General features: G+C 56.4%; 1 protein-coding gene across 20 annotated transcripts in view; it reads right to left on the bottom strand.

The window, feature by feature from the left end:
- LOC103103990 (neurexin-2) overlaps window positions 1-22,595 on the bottom strand; it is a 125,946-nt gene that overhangs the window by 61,581 nt on the left and 41,770 nt on the right. For 11 of the 20 annotated variants that reach the window (XM_056801490.1, XM_056801498.1, XM_056801505.1 and 8 more), the window contains 6 exons: window positions 18,741-18,767; window positions 17,392-17,511; window positions 16,283-16,664; window positions 13,696-13,886; window positions 4,449-4,622; window positions 3,967-4,086 (listed from right to left, as the gene is read on the bottom strand). In XM_056801490.1, coding sequence (XP_056657468.1) covers window positions 3,967-4,086; window positions 4,449-4,622; window positions 13,696-13,886; window positions 16,283-16,664; window positions 17,392-17,511; window positions 18,741-18,767 — 1,014 coding nt within the window. Of the gene's footprint in view, window positions 1-3,966; window positions 4,087-4,448; window positions 4,623-13,695; window positions 13,887-16,282; window positions 16,665-17,391; window positions 17,521-18,740; window positions 18,768-22,595 lie in introns of all 20 variants that reach the window. The other 9 variants (XM_056801489.1, XM_056801497.1, XM_056801494.1 and 6 more) reach the window with 2 other exon arrangements.

Genomic DNA, 22,595 nt, shown 5'->3' with positions numbered 1-22,595 from the left:
CAAGGATTATTTATTCTATTCTTATCTTTGTATACCCAAGGACCTGCACAGTACTGCCACTTAGTAGGAACCTAATAAATGCTTCTTGGTTCATCAATTATGCTGTGCCCTTCAGATTACTGGTGGGGAAACTGAGGCAACAGCCTGGGAAGGGCTTGCTTTTGAAGTCCCTGCAAATCCTACTTGACCAAAAGCTCCAGAGCTCTTCCTTTCATGCCCACCTGCCCTCAATGGCCTGAGAAGGAAGGGGGTAGGTAGGGAGCCTTGGATTCCTTCCCATAAGCCCCATCTCTTGGCCCCCCTCCAATAAACTCTTCCCACACCTCCAGTCTCATCCCCAGACAGAATAACCACTGGAAAATGCACTCTTCAGAGCCCTGGAAGGCTAGAAGCCAGACCCACCGTGCTCCAGCAAAGGCAGGATCCCTAAACCCTCCTCCTCCCCAGGGTTCTGAGTGTCACTGTGCCCTTCACCACTATGCCCAAGGCCTGCAATGTCCCCCTCCTCCATCTCTCCCACCTGAGCCCCAGCCCCAGAGCAGCAGCACTGGCGTGGGCATCCCCCCTGGTGGCCAGAAGATGCAGAGCTGGAAGAGCCCTCTGAAATCCTCTGGTCCAGCCGTTGATTTTGTAGATTTGGAAACCAAAGAACAGAGATAGAGACTTGCCTGAAGGCACCCAAGGGATGGGGGGGGGGGGGGGGAGTTGGGATTTGAACCCTGGTCCTTTGGCTCTCCATTTTGTTCTGCTGCCTTTGTAGCTGACAAAGTCTCCACCTAGGTGTCCTCACGCTGGTCCCTAGGCTCCCTTAACACTGGCAGGTAAAGGTCATTCAGCTGAAAGGAGATGGACCCTTTCATTTTATGGATGGGGAAACTGAGGCCAAGATACCAAGTGAGTTCTTGCCTAGGGTACTATGTGTTAGGATCTTAGACCCTAGCCCTAGAGCTGAAAGGGACCTCAGAGGCCATCAATTCAAGCCCTTCATTTTGCAGATGAGGAAACTGAGGCCAGGGGAGGTGGTCTGGCCAAGGGCACAAAAGAAGCAGACTTTGAACCCAGGTCTTCTCCTCCATACATAGCCAGTGTTCTTCCAACTATGCCAGAGGGAAAATACGAGCCAAGTGGAGATTTGTGGGGTGTCTGTGATGCTGGGGAACAGGGAGACACCAAGGGAGGTCACTGCCAAGCCCCACCTCTCTAAGGGGCCAGATTTTGGACTGGATTTTGGATTGCAGGTCCAGCAAGCAGCAAGTTTACCTCATCCGTACAGACTGGCACCCAACTTCTCCTCCGTTCCCTTCACACACACACACACACACACACAGGCACATGGCAAGGGCAACAAATAGCCAGACGCCCACTCTGGCACTTTGGTGATTGTCGTGAGGCTCTCCCCTCCCCTATCCCAAGTGCCGAATTTCACCATCTCAAGAGCCTGAGCAGCTGCCCCTCCGGCCTCTGTCCTCTGCCCAAGATGTGACCCGGAAGGAGCCTTAGATTCCAACCCCCTCATTTGCGGTTGCGGCAAACAGAAGTGAAGTGACTTGCCCAAGGTCACACAGCTACTAAGTAGCAGGGTCAGAATTTGAACCCAGATCTCTCTGTTTCAAATCCAAGGCGGTTCTCATTATATACACACACACACATCTCAAAGGCAGCCCCATTCCAGTAGGAAATGGCACAACGGACTCAATCACGATTGCCTCCCCCCTTCCCATGCCACATAAAAAGGCCGATCAGAGAGTATCCCTGATGAGAAGAGCCGTGAAAGCAGGTTGCACTCTGGGAAATCCTGCACCAAGTCCACTTGCAATACAAGGACGGGGAAGCTCTATGGAAGCCATGCTTTGCTGCCTCCTCCCCTCGACGGGTTGGGATGCCAGGTGGGGAGATCGGGCCATGGCTGGAGATGGCACAGACTGCCCCGGTGAGGGCACCTTGGAGGCCCGGACACATGGAATTTCAGAGACTGAAAAGGATCTCAGCCACATCCCAGCTAAGCCATCCACCCCAGGAGAGTCCCTGGGCTACGAAGGGAGGCTCTCCCATTGGGTCCAGCTTCCGGACAAGAAGGGGCCCAACTTGCCCCGGGGTCAGACAATGAGTGAGTGTCCGAGCTGGACTCCTCTGAAGGCCTTCTGGGCCAGGGATCTGCGCCAGCCCAGACTACAGTCCACAGAAGGAATTATGGGAGGCTCAGGGGACGCTGGGATTCCGGGCTGGCCGGACCGGGAGAAGGGCTGTGCTGCGAATGAGATGACCAGGACACAGCTGTGTGCACCGGTGTGGGGGGCTGAGCGCTCCTCCGCCCTGCCGGGCTGTCCCCAGCTCTGTGGGTCGCCTCGTCCAGGCCCCCCCAAGAGAGAAAAAGGGCTGCTGCCCACTGCCAGAACAGGCAGAGGATCAGGGCCGCCTCCCTCCCAGCCTCACCTGGGCAGCCCAGGGGAAACAGCTGCCCACGTTGGCCTCCTCAGGGGAGGGACCAGTTAAGGAAGAGTCAAGGAGCCAAAGGCCTGATGGGGGATGCCTGGCTTTGGAGTCCTCTGGGGGGTCCCCAGGAAGATGGGAGCGCTTTGAAAGGAGGGCCCCTTTGGTTGGAGTCCTTGTATCCCTGGCCCCTGGTATGCAGTAGGCGCTCAATCGATGCCTGCTGGATTGAACCAGTGTGGCCTCTAGAGAATGTGCCTGGGCTGCTCTGCAGAGCATAGGAAGCAGCCGGCTTCTCCTGGCTGGTGGCAGCGTCCATGAACCGCAGGAATGGCCCGGGTGCGAGAACACACACGGAAGCTCATCCACACGCAGGGAAGGGCTGGGGCAGGCACACGCCGGCGGGCGCCTTTCTCTGGCTCCTCTCTTGGCGTCGGCTTCCTGTCCTGCCCCCCTGACTGGCCTGGCCACCCCCCCCCCCCCCTCTTCTTTCTCCACGCGCTGTCTCGTCCCTCTCGTCAGCTCGCCAGGGTTCAAGTCCCAGCTCTGCGCAGGATTCCCAGTTGTCTACCCCGAGCCAGGCCGCTCTGCCATTGGCCACGGGAGCCCTGGAACTCGCGACCTTCCCAGAATTCTCCTGTTTCGGGGGGCAGAACCTCTTCTACGGGGCGGGCAGGGGCCAGACGGCCTTCCCGGCCTTCCCTGCCGTGCTTCCGGCAGCCCCATCTTTCTGGTCCTCGGCTGGCTCCACCCTTCCCTTCGGGCTTGGAGTTTAGAGCAAGCATTGATTCCGGGGCAGAAGACGGGCCACCGGGGCGACGGGACGTGCCAGGGTCACCGCCGGGAGGTGTCCGAGGCCGGATTTGAACCCGGCTGCCCCGACTCTCCCCCGTGCTCCCTCGGCGCCTAGCCCAGTGCCCGGCACACAGCAGGGGCGATACGATACTTCTTGGACTCTCTCCATCGCGCCCATCCTAGTTCACCTCACCTTTCCCTGGGTCCCTCCCAACATTCCCACAGCTGGCCCCGCCTCACCTTCTCCTCATTGGTCTGAGGACTCCATCCATTCCCCACCCAAGGCCACGCTCCACCTTAAATTCCCCGGAAGGCATCTTCCTACAGTAAGCCCTCCCTGATTTCTCCAGCTGCCGCATCTCCCCACACCCATGTCCTCGAGCTGAGTCACTGGCTATTTTGCACCCTGGCACCGCCCACACTGCTTAGCATACAGCAGGAGCTTAATCCGGACTGATGCCTGTCTATGAGTGTCGCAGTGCCCCGACATCCCAGGCACAGATGCACACGCTTGGGCACACTCGTGCCCGTGTAGCCTGAGGGAGTGCGGGCGCGTCCGTGAGGGGGCTCCTCTGTGGGCGGCACCCTGGGGTGCACTTGGCTCTGGCTGGGATTTCGGGGACTCCTCCTGGCACAGCCGCCCTCCGTGCTGGCAGCATGGCGGGTGGGCTCCCCCTGGCTCTCTCCCCGCAGAGGGGCCGGGACGCCCCTCCCCCTAGCCTCCCCGGCCTCCCCACTTACGGTCATTGCAGATGGGGCCCCCGTAGGAGGTCATGGTACAGTCACAGGTGAAGCCGTCCCATTGCTGCAGGCAGACGCCCTGATTGGCACAGGAGTCCTCGGTGCAGGTGGTGCTGGGGCCTGCAAGGGGCAAGGGGGGAGGGGCACCCCGGGCTCAGCTCATGGGGAGCCCCACCCCCAATTCCACAGCAGCACAGAGAAGCCTCCTGGCTCCGAGGGAAGACCCCCCCAAACTGAGGGCCCCCCAGTGGGGCTCTGGGCTGAGGCCCAGGGAGAGGCCACCCGAGGGAGAGGCTGGGCCTTCTCCGGTCAAAGGGTCAGAGAAAAACAGTGAAAGCCTATCCGAGCCAGCCTGGCCCCTCCTTTTAAAAAGGAGGAAACTGAGGCTCGGGGAGAGGTAAGAGCAGCTCCCCCCCAGGACTCCCAGCATGCGCGCTGCCCAGCCAGGGGGGCTCCCGGTCCCCGGAGCGGCCGGCGCTCACCGTCACAGCCCCTCTCCACCTGCCCGATCCGGTGCAGGGCGTCAGCGATGAGGTCCGGGAGGCGCCCATTGAGGTCCACCGAGGCCAGGCAGCCCTGGAAGCCGTCCCGAGAGGCCACCAGCTTGGGCAGGTTGTTGAACATGTTCTTGCTCAGGCCGCCGATGTACAGCTCTCCTGCAGGGGCGGGACGGGCCGGGGCTGGAGCTCGGGGCCTCCCGCGCCGTCCCAGGGGCTCCCAGGGCACCTTCCCTCCGGGGGACCCAGGCCTCCTCCCTCCCAGCCCCAGGCCCCAACCGGAGCCTGGGCTGCCCTCCGTCCGCTTGTGGGACCCAGGCCTCCTCCCTCCCAGCCCCAAGCCCCACCCGAGCCTGGGCTGCCCTCCGTCCGCTTCCCCTTCCCTCCCGGAGGAGCCCGGCGGCCGCGTCCCAGGAGGGAGACAGAAGCAGCCCGAGCCACCAGCTCAGCACTGCCTTCCCCTCTTGCAGCTCCGCCAGTCATCAGAGCCTTTCGGAGGGGCCCCCCTTCCCCCAGCCCCCCACTGCTCCTTCCCCAGGTCTCCCTGAGGCTCCCCAGAGGGGCGGCCCTAGACACCCTCATTTCTTCTTCTTCAACCTGTCCCACCACCTGCGGGAAGAGGGGGAACGAGAGGGAACACGCACATCCGTGCTGCTCTACTAAGCCCTTTACAGTGATTATTCTCTCTTGACCCTCACCACCACCTTGGGAGGTGGGTCCTGTTATGAGGTCCATTTACCAGATGGGGAAACTGAGGCAGACAGGGTTAAGTCACTAGCTCAGGGCCACACATCCAGATTTGAACTTGTGTTCCTGATGCCGGGCCTGGTGCTCTATCCACTACTCGTGGTCTCTAGAGGAGCCATTTTTTGCCTTGATGCCCTCCCCTCCCCTCATCATGGGATGCCCTGTCTTCTGCTGAATTGAAGAGGTTCAGGCATGCCCCACTTGGTCCAGAGGGCAGAAATAGTTGCTGGATGTCCCCCAAAACTTCCTAACAATGACAGATATTGCCCTGTAGGTAATGAGTTCCCCGTCCCCAAAGGTCTTGAGGAAGAAGCTGGCGGGCCAGGGCCAGCCCACCCACATTCTTGGCAGAAGGTGGTGGCGGGCTGAGGCTGCTCCCATGTGTGTGGAGCCCCTCACCCACGCGCAGCCGGGAGGCGGGTCCCACTGCCCCAAGCAGCAGGAGCTCCCTCCCTCCCCGAGACAAGCTGCTGAGGCTATTTTGGGCCCTCGGCTGCTCCACCAGCCCACACCTCTACCCACACTGCGGCCCCCGCGCTTGCACGGATAACGGAGAGCTGACTCAGTGTGCCGGCGGCAAGCACGCCACAGGAGCGGGACTTCCAGTGGGAGGCAGGCTCAGAGGCTGGGGGGAGCCCAGGATGTGGCCTCAAGAGCTGGGTTCAAATGATGCCCCGGCAACCTGCTGCTTGGCCCGAGGCAAGTCGCTTCGGCTTCCCAGGGCTTCCCAGGAGAGGAAGAGGAAGAGGTCTGGACGGCCTCCCTGAGGAGGCTGTAGTGGGAAGAGCTTCACTGGCTCTTGGAAACAGCAGCGGTTGCCATTGACTCATCGATCAGGACTTGGGCCAAGCTCGAGGCTGTTCCGGGCTCTGGCAGGGGGTAGCTCTCCGCCACTTCTCCCAGGGAGAGTTCTGGGCCTGGAGTGCCGGGACGGGGGAACCCTAGGCCGAGGACAGGAAGGGACCTTCGAGGCCATCTCAGTGGGAACGCTTGCTGGCTGTGTGACTTGGGCCAAGGTGTTCCCACCTGTAAAATGGGCACTTCATGAGGGAGCAGGTCTCTGAGCAAGCCTGAGCCCAGGGACGAAGGAAGCCCTAGGGCCGCACGCTGGTGGGGCACTGGGCAGCGTTCATGGGGCCCAGAAACTTCCCAGAGTCTGCATTGGCCAAAGGTTCTCCTCTGAGATCCCAGATCATCTCCAGGACCCTCAGCCCTTCCAGCCCGCTGAGCCAGTGACTGAAGGAAACTGGGGCCTGGCACAGCCGGGCCAGAACCTCCAATCCAGTCTCCGATGCCCTGAGATAGCTCCATAGCTCGGTGGGGAGAGGCTCAGCAGCCTCCGAGCCCTGCTCCTTCTTGCTATCCCTTCAGGACCACAGACATCTCCTTGAGGAGCCAGAAGGAAAATCTGCAAGGCCACCCAGCCCAGTGCCTACATTTTACAGGTAAGGAAACTGAGGCTCGAGAGCTTAGACAGAAAAAGGAAGCCTTTGAGAAGGGCTTCCTGTGTTCCACTTGCCCAATGTCACCCGCAAAGGAAGACTCAGAGACAGGATCCGAAAGCATGCCCGACTCTTCTCCGGGTAGCACCGTCTCCTGATGTCTCTAGAGGGTGATGAGGTGTGAGGAGCAGAGAAATGGCCTCCCGAGAGCAGAGAGGGTGACGGCAACCCAAAGGAAGGAAGCCATTTGCCTTCCTCAGAGCTATTCTTTTACCGTAGGCGCAAAGTCGTTTTGCTGTTGGGAAACAATAGTGACAGAATTCTGGAAGCTCCTCCCAGGCTGGCAGCCGGGCGATGCCGAGTCATGCGGGAAGGAGAGCTGGCAGCGGGCAGAGCTGGTAATCTGAGTCCAGAGAGGCCGACCACCTCCGTCCGGGGAAGCATCCGTGGAGCAGAGGGTGGAAAGGGCCATGCCAGAGCCAGTCCAGCAGGGGGGGCTGGCCCCAAGCAGGAACTGCCGGAGATGGCCAGTAGCTAGGGAAGGGGACAGGGCAGAGAAGATGGCGCCCTCCATCAAGGCCACAAGGCTGCTAATGGAACTAGACAAAGATGTGAGCTTGGAGCGCTGGGCAGAGGAGCTGATGTTTTTCCCTTGGCCCCCCTTCTTCCAGCTGGACATCCCACCTCCTGCTTTAGCAAGAAAATCCAAGGCACTGAGCATGAGCTAGGTGACCTCCTCTTCTCCACACCTCCGAGCCATCCCCACTCCCATGGCTATGTGACCTCTCCTCTGTTCTGGGCCCATTGTTGTTATTGTTGTTTTTTAAGCCCTCACCTTTCGCCCTGAATCAATACCAGGTATTGGCTCCAAGGCCGAAGAGTGGTAAGGGTCCAGCAATGGGGATGAAGTGACTTGTCCAGGGTCACCCTGCTAAGAAGTGTCTGAGGCCAGATTTGAACCCAGGACCTCCCATCTCTAAGCCTGGCTCTCCATCCACTGAGCTACCCAGCTGCCCCCTTGGGCCCTTTGAAAGAGAGAATTGTTCTACTTGTGCCACTCTTGGGCTAGCATGTGCAAGGAGGCAAATAAGGCTTAGATTCATAACAACATAATGGTGGAAGAGATCTTTGAGGTCTCCTCCTGCAGCCTCCTTCATTTACAGGTGAAGAAACTGAAGCCCAGGGCAAGCAAGATACTTTCCCGAGGTCACATCAGTAGTCCGTGTCAGTGCTGAGATTTGAATTCAAGCCCTTAGATTCCAAATTCACTCTGTGAGCATCACAGGCTCAGAGCTGGAGCTGGAAGGACCTTTGGAGGCCGTCCAATCCAATATCCTCATTTTACGTTTATGGAAACTGAGGCCCAGAGAGAAGAGACTTGCTCAAGGTCATATAGGCAGGGAGCATCTATAGCACTTCTTCATAAGGGAAAACTCCAGAGTGGAATGGCTGACTCCTGCTTTCTAACGGTCTTCAATAAGAGACTGAAGGGTCTCTCGTTTGATCGGTTGAAGAGGGCAGTCTGGGTCAGTTCTCTTCTAGCTATGAGATTCTGGGCGTCACCTGATCCCATTCCTTCATGGCTCTAACAGGCCCTCGTCATATGGGTCATTTTCTCTCCCTCTGAGTCTCCTTCTTTCTCCTGGTTCTTTACGTGACACCCACAAATCTGAGCAGCTCTCTCCCACACTTAAAACAAAAAACCCTTCGATCGCCTCTCCCGGCCCCTTGAGCCGTGCTCCTACCCCTTCCTCCCCTTCACTGCCAAATTCCTTGAAATAAATATCTAGACTTCCTGTCCCCGCTCCGGCTGCAGAGAGTCAAAACCCCCAACTCCCAGCAAAGCACTTTCTGGTCCCTGCTCTGGCCGGAGAGCAATTCTTGAACAGTCCTCGTCCTCCTGGATCTCTCTACAACTTTCTTCTACTTGAACATCCTTTCTTTTTAAAAGATAGTTTGTAGTTTTCCAAAAATTAAAAAAATAAAAAACCCAAAAGTCCCTTCCTCAAAAACTAACAGATTTCGCTTTCCTGGTTCCACGCAATAATAGTTGTCCACAGACGTCCTCTGAAGCTCTGAGTCCAGCCGCCTGCCTCTCTCCCTTCCCTCCCTGCTCCTAGGACGGTGCCACTTTAACGCAGTCAGCCCCCAATTCTTCTGGAGCCTTTGGCCTTCCTTGGATTTCCTGAAACTTCTTTCCTGGTTCTCCCCTCCCTCTCTGATCACTCAAGTTTCCCTGCGTCTCCTGGAGCCCCCAGAGCACAAATGCCCCATAAGGTTCAGTACTGAACCCTCGTCTACACCCATATTTTGGTCTTTCCATCAGCCCACATGCGTATAGACTTCCCAGTCTTGAACAGCCATCCTAAATCACCAACTGATAGGTGTCTCCACCCAGACCTCCCTCCCATCGGCATTGGGAATTCGCCACGTCCAAACTCTCCCCTTCCCAGGACAAACTCTCCGGTGTCTGCCGAGGAGGGCCCCGCCATCTCTCCATCCCCTTGGCATCATTCTGCCCCTTTTAACTCGTCCTCAGCCTCCCAGATCCAGGCAGCTGCGAGTGCTGGTCAGGTCTACCTCCTTCCCACCCCTTACGCCCATGTCTCCCTTCACCCCAAAGCGCACTATCAGAGCCAGACAACACCAGGGTCTAGTCCAGCCCTTTGCTGAATAAGGATCCACAGAGTCGATTCAACAAGTGGATGTCCAGCCTTGGCCTGAAGACTTCCGATGGAGAGGTCAGCCATTCAGCTTCAGGACGGCACTCACTGCTAGGAGGATGAAGCCCAAGCCAGCCTCCCTGCAGCTTCCCCCAACGATGAATCCCAGCTTTGTCTCAGAAGCCACGCCGAGCAAGGCCAATCCCCTCCCCATGGGGCAGTCCCCCAAATACTTGAAGATCTCCCGTATTCCCCTGAGCCTTCCCTTCTCTAAGGGAAATGTCCCAAGTGCCTTCAATTATTCTTTGGACGCATGGCTCTCAAGGCCTCTTGGGGTCCTGCTTGCCCTCCTGGGGACCTTATCCAGCATAGCAATGCCTTTCCTAGGATGGGGCTCTAAAATTGAATGCAGAATCTGAGATGTTGGTCTGACCGGTGCAGGGAATGGGAAGACCGTCCCCACTGGAGTCACAAGCCTTGTTATGGTTCAGGTGTTTCAGTCATGTCCAACTCTTTGTGACCCCATTGGAGTTTTCTTGGCAGAGATACTGGAGTGGTTTGCCATTTCCTTCTCCAGCTCATTTTACAGAGGAGGAAACAGAGGCAGACAAGGTAAAGTGACTTGCCCAGGGTCCCACAGCTAAGATACTGGAGTGGCTTGCCACTTCCTTCTCCAGCTCATTTTACAGAGGAGGAAATGGAGGCAGATAGCATTAAGTGACTTGCCCAGGGTCCCACAGCTAAGATACTGCAGTGGCTTGCCATTTCCTTCTCCAGCTCATTTTACAGAGGAGGAAACAGAGGCAGACAAGGTAAAGTGACTTGCCCAGGGTCCCACAGCTAAGATACTGGAGTGGCTTGCCACTTCCTTCTCCAGCTCATTTTACAGAGGAGGAAATGGAGGCAGATAGCATTAAGTGACTTGCCCAGGGTCCCACAGCTAAGATACTGCAGTGGTTTGCCACTTCCTTCTCCAGCTCATTTTACAGAGGAGGAAACGGAGGCAGACAGCATTAAGTGACTTTACTTGCCCAGGGTCACACAGCTAGTCAGTGCTCAGGCCAGATTTGAACTCGGGGAGAGGAGTCTCCCTGATTCCAGACCTAGCTGCACACTGTGAACACTGGGCCTCTCTTAACCTAAGACCCAACTGACTGCCATGTCACTTTGCTGAAGGCTCCCATCGAGCTCGCCATCCAAGAAAGCTCCCGGAGCTTCTTCAGAGAAACAGCCTCCCTTGGCTTGTACTTGTGAGGCTGGCTGACAAAGTCTGAACTTAGTCTTCCCATTTATCGCTGTTGCATCTCACTGGAAGGCCCAGGACCAGGCTGGAGACCTCCGTTCCCTGTCCTGGCCCCCATCTCTCCATCGAGGCCCCGCCAAAAGCTCCGTCTTCATCGGGGTGAGCCACACCTCCAGCATTACCCAATCTGCTTGGCCAGAGATGCCTTCCTGGGAGGAAACGGCTTGTGTGCTAAGCCCCGTCCGCGATGGAGCCCCGCCGCCTTTTGGGGATCATCTGGCTCATGGCTGCTTGGCTGAGAACTCACCGACTGCGATTTTAACCATTTATTCGGGGCTGAGGAGCGGCTGGTTTTGCCTCCCCCCCCCTTCATTCTCAGCACTTAGTGCAGTGCCTGGCACACAGTAGATGTTTCATAAAGGTTTGTTAACTGGACTCAACTTGTGATTTTCATTCCTTTCCATTCCCAGAGAGGAAACACTCTCTAACCATGCAATTTTGTCGTTCAGCTGTTTTCCAGTCACGTCTGACCATTAGGGTTTTCTTCTCAGAGACAGCTGAATGGTTGGCCATTTCCTTCTCCAGCTCATTTTACAGAGGAGGAAACTGAGGTGAATAGAGTGAAGTGACTTGCCCAAGGTCACACAGCTAGTACGTGTCGGAGGTCAGATTTGAATTTGGGTCATCTTGCCTCCAGGCCAGTGCTCTATCCACTGCATCACCTAGCTGCTCTCTACCAATGCAAACTGTTCTGCAACATAAAATCCTACAGAGTTACCTGGGACCCTGAGAGGTCAAGAACTGACCCAAGGCCCCACAGGAGGCTCAAAGGCACCGTTCTCCACCAACATGATACCTTAATAACCTAGTCTGGAATCTGGCCAGAACAGGACCTAAAGCTCACTGGCCTCCACTCCACAGACTCCGTCCACTTCCCCTCTTCTCCTTGCCAGTCCCACAGACCCTCTCCTGTTCTGTATCCTAATACGAAAGTGGTGCCGAGCACCACCTCCCCCGAGTTCAAGTCTGGGCCTGGTGACTTATGTGCATCCAAGGCAGCCAGGTGCATCCTTGGGATCTTCCTATTTTTCCTAGGAATTCCCTCCTTGGCAGCCATTTTAGTTCTGTCCTTTACATTCCAAAGAGTATTCTTTTGGCAGAGAAAACTGAAACAAATAAAGGTTGGGTGGCTTTGCTTTTCCTCTGCCCTCTCTTATCCCCATCCTATCCACCTGGAATAACACTCCTCACCCTCTGCGATCTTTCTCTTTTCCTCAATAAAATTAGGGTCCAAAGGAAGCTAAGCAAACCCTTTCTGGGGGCCTCAGTTTCCCTAGCCAGCCTTGGCTCATTCAGAGGCGTAGCGCCTCCTACTATTCCCTCTGCTAGCTATTCTTCTGGGTTTTTTCAATTCCAAGTTGGATAATGAGCTCACTATGCAGCCACATCGGTTTCTTTAGACCACTGCCTCTTTTCCTCCTTTTTCGAAGTGGTTTCCCTTTGTGTCATCGGAATTCCTCCTTGGGAGCTTCCCATTCACCCCAAATTTACTTCTCTGGTGACATTCTAACTCTGGGGATTGTACCTGTCCTTCCTCTGGACCCTCGGAGACATGCTCTCCCCAAATCTTAGGGTCTGTGTACAAATTCCTCCTCTATCCCAGGTTTTAAGGTGGAGAGTTCACCTCTACCCAAAGTCCCTATCATTCAGCCACAAAAGAAGGATCATGGGAGAAATCTTGGGGAGTGGTGGGGAGACTTGGGAGAGGGAATAAGAAGAAGCTATGGGAAGGACAGCAGAGGGTGCTATAGGGAGAGATGGAGGAAATCCCAAGGAGGGACAATAATGGCATCCTAGGAGAAATGAATGATAGAGGACACAGAAATAAATGACATGGGTAGGATCGGGGTCAGAAGGAGAAAATGATGGAAATCCCAAGGATGGCGTGAAGATTGAATGACCTCTCCCTGCCTGTGAAGATTAAGTGACCTCTCCTCTGCCCATTTTTAGATTTAATCACCAAAACCATATACACCCCACTTATACTTCGAGTGGGGGAGGTCTGTGACCCATGTGAGCAATGGTGGGTGACAAATCAGAAGCCACTGACTGCCCCCTGGGCAGTCCCAAGCAAAGCTATAGCTGTAATTGGTACACATAAAGTGGAGGAAAGTCACAGGAAGTGACGAAAAGGAACGATCTTTAAAAATGCCAAGAACTTCCTGTGAGGGGCTCTTCAGTCTTTCTTCTTCGACTTGACTTTGGAGGAGCTCTGACTGAGGATCTCAGACTGCTTCTACTTTCCTTAAACTACCACGTGGGGCGAGTGAAAAAGGCTGACTCCTTTCCTGGAGTTTCTGAAGGGACCGGCCTCAGGAGAGGTCTCCCCTCTTGAGAGAGGCTCCCTGCATCCCCAGGTCCTTGGCTCAAGGCTGAGGCCCCTCTAGTTAAGGACTATTTAGTCCTGCCTGGGTTGAGCTCGGGGCCAGAGTAAAATACTTAGTGCTCAGGCTAGATATCTTACCCTATTCTCTCTCTGATTTTTCTTACTTTCATTCTTTCTATATTTTACAAATAAATCATTAAAATAAATCTCTTTGGAATGAATTAAAATTCCTGGCGACCCTACTCTTGAATAATCCAGTCCAGCCTTGTATAAAAACCCCTCATATTTTCAACCCATTACAATGGCTAAAGGGGTTTTATGGGGTAGGGCGATGGGAGGCCAAAGGAAACATAATAGGGGGATTGAGAGAAAGGATGGGATCCCCACAAAAAGGGTGACAGAGGCATCCCAGAGAGGTATGGCGGGGAGCACTGGAAGGATGCTGGAAAGTCATGGGGGATGATGGTGAGTGACAGAGAAGGCAGTAGAGGATCAAAAGGGAGATGATAGGGCATTACAAGAAAGGAACAAAAGGGGGTCATGGGAAGGGATACTGGTGGGGGAGAGTCAAGGGAAAGCCACTAAGTAGACCTAGAAGAGAATATGGGGGGTCACGAGGAGGGAGCTGTTTTTTATAAGAAGTATCAATGGAAGGTCACTGGGATGAAAAGATGAGGGGAGGAGGAGGACGGTGGGTCGAAGAGGGGAACACATAAGGGGAATGATGGATGATCAGGGATAAACCTCTTACCTTTGAGGTCCAGGTTCCGGGCACCATTGGAGTGCTGTGTGACTGTACGTGAGTCAATCTTGAGTGTATGCACATTGCCTGGGTCTCTTGATACCACCACATTATGCCACTGGTTGTCATTGACAGGCTTGTCTGAATTCCCCTTCATCAGAGATGGGCCATTCCCCAAATCAAACACATAATGGATGTACCTGACCACGGTGGGGAGAAAAGACAGGGGTTGATGTCAAGGAATGACATGAGAGGGAGAAGGAAGACAACTAAGTAGACACGGGGAACATGGGGCAGTGGCGGTCAGAGACCTGAGGAGGACGTGGAGAGGATGGTGGGGCAGGGCCAACAGCAGAGCAAGCACAGAAGCTACAGGCACTCAAGAAGTACAAAAATGGACCTTCAGCTGGCAAGAATGAGGAGAGATAATAAAAGGATCTATCTCAGTGGAGTGTGATTGGTGGGAAGACTGAAAATAAGGAGGCACAGGATCAAGAATTGAGGGGACTAGGTCAGGTGAATTGTGGGAATTAAGTATACCACACTGACTCCATCTTGTGATTCAGTTCTGAAACTAGCTTAGGTTCTATTCAATCACAGATCTAGTCCAAATTCCATCTTGTGAGAAAAATGCATTCAATTGTGGGAACTGGAAGAAAATCTTATTGCACCCTTCATGGCTGAGAGCATGGACCACTTCTACCTCTTCTTAGGGACCTCTAACCAAGGAACTAAGTTATGTGGATTGATGTACGGACTTTTCTTATAGTTGTGCATCTCAAACAACCCATAGGTCTTCTCTGGCCCCAGTACTGAGCAGTTATTGTTTCTGTTCTGTTAGCTGTATGCAGATATTTGGGAGGATCAAGATGTCTCTTTTCCAGAATTCAGAGAATTGCACCTGTTTACTCTCCTCCTCCCAACTTGGAAAGTCTACTCTCATTTGATTAAAAATCAGATTACCTAATGTTGCATTGTTTCCTTTTAATTAATTGGTTTTGTTTTATTGTTTTTTATGTGTAAAAGACTTATCTTCCCCTGTATTTGGGGTCCAACCCTAAACTGAGGAAGGGGCCTGGTCCCGATTTGTTGGGCAACTGGCATTCATTGCTCAATAAATTGATGTGCTCAGATCAAACCTTTGTTTCCTCGGTCATTTCATCTTTTGTTTATTACACAAGGATGCCAAACGATAAAGTCATTTGGTCCAGGAAACAAAGGAGCTGGAAAGGGATCTCCTATCCCAGGGCAAAAGGAACTTTCCTGGGGAAAAAGAACCCCAGAGGAATGGCTCCTAAACCTTAGCGGAGGAATCTGGAAGGGAAGGGGGCTGTGACTCAAGGAAGCTACAGGAGGTTACAGAGGAAGAGCGCTGCTGAAAGCCCTGGGAGGCTACAAATAAGGAGAAAACTGGAATATTCAGTAAAGCAGAGCCATTTGTGCTGGGGAGATGGAGCTAGCCACGGGATTCTAGGACTGGGACCCAGGATGCTGCAGCATCTGATCTCTCATCCTTCAGAAAAGAAATAGTAAGTGACAGTAGCCCAGGGGTAGGAGTGGGGCCAGGATGCTCCCTGGATTGAGAGCAAGGATGGAGCTTAAAGACATCAACCTGCCTGCCTTTTACAGAGGACAGAACTGAGGTCCAGACAGGGCAGTTCCCAAGATCACCCAAGGAACAGGCCAGGGGTCAAGGCAAGGTCTTCTAACACCAGACCCAGGACACATCCCCCCCCCTTCCTTTCATTCCCACTTCTGGAGACCAACCACTGGAATTGAGAGGTGAGTAACGGGGCAGGTGTGAAAGGAAGCCATGGGCAGGGACCCAGGGCACAGCCATGTTCAAGTATCTCTACCCCAGCCACCAGCACTTTTCAATGGATTAAACTGTGCCTAATGGGGGGAAAGCTCAGGGCCTGGCACACAGCAGGTGCCTAATAAATGTCCACTTGAAATGTGAGCTGAGGAGGGGAGGGGGTCTCCTTTGGGAGTTTGTGTCCCCGGGGTTTCTAGCAGGATACTGAACAGATCGCGGGCATTCAGCAAATGCGGAGTGAACAGAATTGAGCTGGAATGAATGGGGGTGCCCTCTCTGTGCCCACAGGCTGGCTTCAGGTCCTTTGGACCTTGTGAGTGTTTAGGAGATGAAAATAAAGGCTGTCCTGCCCACACGCACTGGAATCCGGAGTGCTGGGAGAGGAATGGGGGACCATTGCTCACGCTGGGGAAACCTGGACCTGAGTGGCTCGAGCTTGAGTTTGGAGATTGCCTCGGAATTCAGAGAGAGGGGGAGACTGGCATAGAGTCAAGGAAATGAGCCTTTGGGGCCCGTGCAAGCCTACACCTGGGGAGCAGGGGGACCCTGGGTGACATCTCCATAGAGATGCATCTCGAGTTCCCTGAAGGAAAAAAGGGGGCAGACCTACAAGCCATGGGAGCTGGGCCAGTGGGATCCAAACCTGGCATCAATGCCATGTCTCTGCCCGCAAAAGGCACCCTCACCAAGGCCATGGGGATCCGCCCATGGGGATGCGAGGCAAGAGGGCCGGGGCACCCAGAGGGAAACGGCCCAGGGTGGGGGAGCGGGTTGGCTCACCCCTTGACCAGCTCGATGACGATGAAGTCGTTGCCGTTGCCCGAGTTGAAGAGGAGGAGCCCGTCGGGGGCAGTGGTCTTGAACTGGAAGAAGAGATGCATGGAGGCGTAGGCCTGGAGCGTGGCCAGCGCCAGGTAGCTGGCCCGACTCTTGAAGGTGACGGGGTCAGCCACGATGGCGCGCAGGCCAAAGCGCGCATTGAGCTCACAGTAGGTGATGTCGCCGTCTTTGCACTGGTCCATGTAGGGCTGCCCGTTGAACAAGAGCCCACTCAGGTGCCCGATGAAGTTGGAGGGCACCACGGAGATGAAGCGCCGCTCGGTCATGATGCCCGTCTCAATGTTGTGGAACTCCAGCCTCGTGTGGGCACCGGCCATCTGCCCTGCTCCAGGAGCACAGAGAGGAGGAAGGGAGGGCCTGGTTAGGGAAGGTTCCAGGGAGGGGAAGGCTGCCGCGGACCCTGCTCAGAGCCGTGCTTGTGACAAAGGAAACCAGGCCACTGGCTGAAACACAGCTAGCTAAAGAGGAATCCCCGGGCTCCGGAGGGGTCCCTGCCTAACTCTTCTCATCTCATGGGGGCGCAAAGAAGGGGCTTCCCTGCTGACACCCGCCAAGGTTCTGAGCATCAGAGTCCAGATCGGAATCCAGGTTCCGTGCTTCCGAACCTTGTACTCCTTCAACGCGCCACACTTCTCGATGCCGGGAGCGGCGCCTCGACCCAGACAGGAAGAGGCAGGTCCTTGGGCAGAGGGGAAGATGAGCTGGCTCAGAGGAGCCAGAAGGAACCTCAGTTTACCCATGAGAACACTCAGGTACAAAGAGATCCAAGAACCCTGTCTCCAAGTCTCACACCCTGCCCACTGTGCCACACGGCCTTTCCCGAGGCCAGGGGACCAGTGGACATTGGGAAGGGGCCTCGGGGTCTAGAGACCCCCGGACAAGGAAGTGTCCCCCGGACAAGGAAGCCAGCTGATGCCAAGCAAGAGTAAAAGTAGGGCGGGGGGGGGGGCGTTTGGAAAGGGGCCATTCGCACAGCTGCAGTATCAGCCGGACAAGGGGCACAGAGGCACTGAGACCGGCGGCCATCCCTCCACACCAGAGCCACCTACCCTCCACAGTGACGTTGTCCACGGACAGCTGCAGACTCTTGCCACGTCGGACCACACGGACCGTGTGCCACTCATTGTCATTGAGCTTGTGTCCAGCAAAGAGCGTCTCGGGGCCTTTACCTGCGGCACCGAGGGGGGGGTGAGCAGGGGCCCACACAGCCAGCGTGTGCGCCGCACCAACGTGCCCTACGACCCGGCGGCCCACACTCGCCTTCAACCTCGCCTGCGTCCCCAGCATGCCAGGCACACTCGCAGACCCAATCGCACCCAGGCAGCCCAGACACACAGTCTCAACACACAGCCAGCCCCAAGGCATGGAGCCTCCCCACACAGCCATGCCATGCATACACCTACATACTCGGTGTTATTGCACGCCTAACGCCCAGCTTCACCACACTCTCCCGCACACACTTCTAACTGGTCCCAAACGCCCCTGACAAGCCTCCCTTGTGACGCCCTCGCCTGGCAGACCCAGCACCCACGTTCTGATCATCCGGATATACCTGGCCTCGCCATGGGCAGCCTTCATCCCCAACCCACTTAGCCCTCCGCCCCACTGCACAAGCCCAGCACGCCTGACTGCAGCGGGGTGGGCCAGGGCCGCCATGTTGGCCAGACCCAGATGGCCAATTTTCCAAAGATTAAAAGACAATCCAATCCACTTAGCGGTTAAAGAGCCCTGAGCTTAATTGAATGACTCTTTGATGAGTCAGAGGGCACTTCCAGACCCGGCATGTCTCTGGCCAATACCGCGGCCCTCCGTCCTCGCTGGGGCCTGGGGGGAGGGGTTGCGGCCAGGGAAAGGGGGAGCCCCAGCCTCGTCCGAGTGTGTACCGGCACACAGTCACCCACACGCGCCAGTGAGGCTGGGCTGGGGGAAGCACCCGAGCACAGACACCCAGCCGGACGTCTTACTCCCCGGGGTCTGCCCCCAGCGGCAGCCGCGGGACCCGCTTCCCACCTCCGCCCCAGTCTGGCGCTAGAGGTCACCCAGAGCAGATCCCCAAGCAGCCCCTCCCTGCTCAGACTCTCCTGGCTCTTTCCACGCATCGTGCCTTCCCCGCTGTGGTCGGCTCTGGAACTGCAGCCAGCTCCCTGCCTGCTCCCCACCGGGCGCCTCCGCCGAGGACGGGGACCCGGAGAGCGCGTCCTGCCCTCGGGCTGCCTCTTTCTTCCCTCTCTGCTCCCCCCTCTCTCCTGGATCCCCGCCCCCCACGCACACACGCGCCCCCCCATGTTCCCCTCCCCCACTCCCGCCATCTCCCCCCTCCAGAGCCCACTCGGAGGCTCTGCAACCCCAATATCTTGCTCCCCACCCTGGCTTTCAGTAGAAGAGGGAAACCACTTACTGGGTGCGCAGCCGTCGCGCAGGCAGTCTGGGGGGCCCATGGGGCGGGCAGAGGGGGGGGGGGAGACAAAAAGGCAAAAGAAGTTTTTTTTTTTTTACATCCTTCACAGGGACCGGGAATCTGCGGGCGGGGGTCCCCCCGGGGCCACTTTCCGGGGACCATGCGTGCCCAGGTGTCCTCTCCCCGTCCTGTCCCTCAGAGTTGGGGGCAGGGTTGCGGGGGTGACAGGGTGACCAGACTTCTGTAGAGGGAAGGCCCAGGCCCTCCCTTCTTCAGAGAAGTCCAGAGCCCTCACTTCTGGGGGAGAGGGGCACCTTGGGAATCCCAGTCATACAGTGGGGGCACTAGGAGGTGGGGGGCCTGGCACCCCCTGCAGTCTCCCCAACGTCAGTGGGAGGAAAGGCAGGAGGGGGCCAGGGCCCCAGGGCCTCCAGCCATGGGCGATGCCCACTTAGAAGCCTGGGGGGCGGCTTTTCCTTGTCCCCACCCCCAGGCTCTAAGCCAAGTCTGGGGCTCCGTCCCAGGCGCCCACCCCGTGGCCACGGCTTCCCAGAGTCCCAGGGGTCGGTCCCTCACCCTCCTGAAACCTCCCACCCTAGGGAACACCAGGCTTTCTTTCCATGGGAATAGGGTGAGGTCTGCGCTCCAAAAGCCCCTCCCTTGGCGGGTGGGGGGAGGCGGCAAGAGGAACTAAACGGGCGTCCTCCATGGCCCAAACCCGGCGCGCAGGGCGACCGGACCTCGCCAGGTAGGTCCAGCCTGGCCGGAACTCATTTCTCAGACACCCAGGCCGAGCTGGCGGCTCCTTCCGGCCCGGTCGCTGCCCGAGTCTAAACTGTGCGTGTCGGTGCGGGGCGCTCTGGTGTTCCCCAGGCCCCAGAAGGTTCCCAGGGTTGCGGGTTCCCATCATGCCCCTGGGGCTCTGGGGGGCCGACAGCCCCTCGGGCCATATAGCTGAGCTCCACACGACTCGGTCAACCGCAGCAGAAGAGTGGGGGGAGCAGCCGGGACCCCAGCCTACAAGCCGGCACGGAAGGGCGCGGGTGGGAGGGAGAGGAAGGACGAGCAAAGGGGGGACACCAAGATCTGCCGGGGGCAGGCGGAAGAGGGAGGGCAGGAAGGTTGGGAAGATCAGGTGGGACCAAGAAAGGAACTGGGGGAGGGGAGGGGAGCTCGGAGGAGCTTTAAGGACAAGAGGCAAGGGGAGGCCAGCACAGACCCGAAGGGAAGACACAAGAGGGCGGGAGAAGGTGCCGGCTCTGGGATGGGGTCGCCGGGGGCTCTCTCGGGGCCAGCAGAGTCTTCACCAATGAAGGGTCCAAAAAAGAAAAAGGGGGTGAGGGCAGCCCCCCCATCAGGGAGGGGGATTGACCCCTTCCTCTCCCACTCGGGAAATAGGGGCGGGAGGGGGGAGGGGGGAGGAAGCCCCTTCTTCTGGAGAAGCAAGCCCCAACAGATTCCCTGGGCAGGGCCAGGGAGAGCGCCCAGCAGAGGGGGCATCGGAAGAGACGCCAGCCCTGGAGCTGTGCAGTGTAGAAGGCCCACAGAAGCACACAGCAGCCCCTGGGCAGGCCTGGGAGCCCAGGAGGCAGCCAGTGTTCCCCAGGAAGGACACAAAGCCCCTCCCCCTCAGGGACCCAAGGCCAGGCCACCAGGGAGTCAGCTGGGGCCCATGTGAATATATGACAGGAACCAAAGGGGGGCAGCAGCAGGGGGCAGTGCACGTGTTCCGGGCCACAGCCTGGCCCCTCTCCTGGTGGAAGAGTCTGGCTCCAGTCTGCAGCCCAAGGCAGAGACCCCTCAATGGCAAACCAGCTGGGGCTGGGCTGAGGTCTCACCAAGGCATGTTTCCCACCGTGCAATGAAGAACCAGGGAGCCAGGGCCCCTGTGCCAAAACTCATCTGTTCTCCAAAGCGGAGGTCAAAACCCCTCTCCTCCATGAAGCCCTCCCAGACTGCAGTAGCCCATGATGACCTTCACTCCTGGCAAAACCGTAACAGCATGAGCAGGGCATCTGCGACTTCCTCTGTGTCCTTCAAGGGTGCCTAGCACAGTGCTAGGTGCCCAGTGAGTGGATGAGTTGAGAGGCCTTCTGGTCCCATTCTCTTCTTTTTCAGAGGGGGAAACTGAGACCCAGAGAGAGTAAAAGATGTTCCCAAGACTCTACAAGGAGTGAGCTGTAGAGATCATATCTGAGTGTGTCCCAAGAGCCCCGAGAATCCCCTAGACCAGCCCCTGAGATCCAGAGAGGAAGGGCTGAAGGGACTTGCCCCAGGAAGTGGAACCAGGTCGTCAGACTTCAAGTCCATGACTTCATGGGGTGCCCCGAGGTTCCCTGGGTGGGCTCCATGGAAGAAGTGGTTCCCGGTCCAACCCTCTGTTTGCCCACATGTGCCAGGCTGGGGCCGGGATGGGGTTGTTCCTTGGCTGTGTGCCCAGGCCAACCATGTTCCATCTCTGGGGCTAGAGCTGGAAGGGGAAGCATCTAGTCCTCCCTCCCACCATTTTGCACAGGAGAAAACTTAGGGTCCGAGAGGAAAAGACTTACCCAAGGTCATTCAAGGAATAAGGAACAAATGTTGGGCCCAGGTCACAGGATTACATATTTGGAGCCAGAAGGACCCTGTAGGTCACCACCCACTCATTTTACAGATGAGGAAACTGAGGTCCAGAGAGGAAGGTATGACCCGAGGCCAAGCTGGTAAAATCTAGAGAGAGATGGGATCCTAGCCCAGGGCCCTGACTCACACCAGCTGGCACTGGTTCTGCTGACTCTGGCCCTCCCCCAGCCCTACAATATGTCCTGCATGGTCTAAGGATGTACCAAGAATGGACTCTCTGAAGCAGGAGCCTCCCTCCTCATCCTCTCCCTGGCCTGAATGTTTCCTTACTAAATCTTCTCTGAGAGCTTCCCTCTGTGGCGTGTGCATAGGGAGAGGGGTGCACACGGGGTGCATCTCCTCATCTGCTTTTCAGATCTTCTGGGGCGCAGGATCTCAGGGCCAGGGGAAGGACAAGCTGCCCATTTTCACAGCCCAGGTGTTGGGGTGGAGCCTCGGAAGCCGTGTGGCCCAACAGCCTCAGGACTTCTAGTCCTGCCACCCAGGGCAGATCTGTGCCCCAGCAGCAGCATCCGTAGAATGGAAACAGTCAATGATGCCAAAGCATGATAGAAATGTGAACTGATGCTATTATGACTGTTTTATACCAGTGGAAACTGAGGCACAGAGATGGGGAGCCATTTACTCAAGGCCACATGGTCCTCCCAACTTGAGGGAAGGAAAGGCCTGGAAGGCCCCTGTCTGAGGGTCAGTGCTGTGGGGCCACTGAAGACCTCATGTCTGAGCAACACTCTGAATGGGTGGGACTCTTAGAGGAACATCTCAGAGGGTAGGGGGTCCCCAAAGAATGGGAGCTCCTTGAGGACAAGCACCCAGTACCTTGGCACAGCACCTGCCACATAGTAGGGCCATTACAATCATTTGTTATGGTCCATGGATTGATAAGTGCTTTCTGAGGGTTTGATCTGTTAAAATGAGGTTAAGATAAGGAGGAAGCTGGGTGGCTTAGTGGATAGAGTCAGACATAGAGATGGGAGGTCCTGGGTTCAAATTTGGCCCCAGACACTTCCCAGCTGGGTGACCCTGGGCAAGTCACTTAACCCCCATTGTCTAGTCCTTACCACTCTCCTGCCTTGGATTGATATACAGTATTGATTCTAAGATGGAAGGAAAGGGTTTGAATTTTTTTTAAATGAGGTTAAGCTGGGGACCTTGAAGGTTCTTTTGAGCTCTAAATCCCCAGAGTTTAGCAAAATGCCTGTCATCTGACAGGTGATTAATAAATGCTGATTG

The sequence above is a fragment of the Monodelphis domestica genome, chromosome 6, assembly GCF_027887165.1.
Source record: "Monodelphis domestica isolate mMonDom1 chromosome 6, mMonDom1.pri, whole genome shotgun sequence".
Taxonomy (NCBI): domain Eukaryota; kingdom Metazoa; phylum Chordata; class Mammalia; order Didelphimorphia; family Didelphidae; genus Monodelphis; species Monodelphis domestica.
The sequence above is the reverse complement of the archived record's forward strand: the minus strand, read 5'-3'. Positions and strand labels throughout refer to the sequence as shown.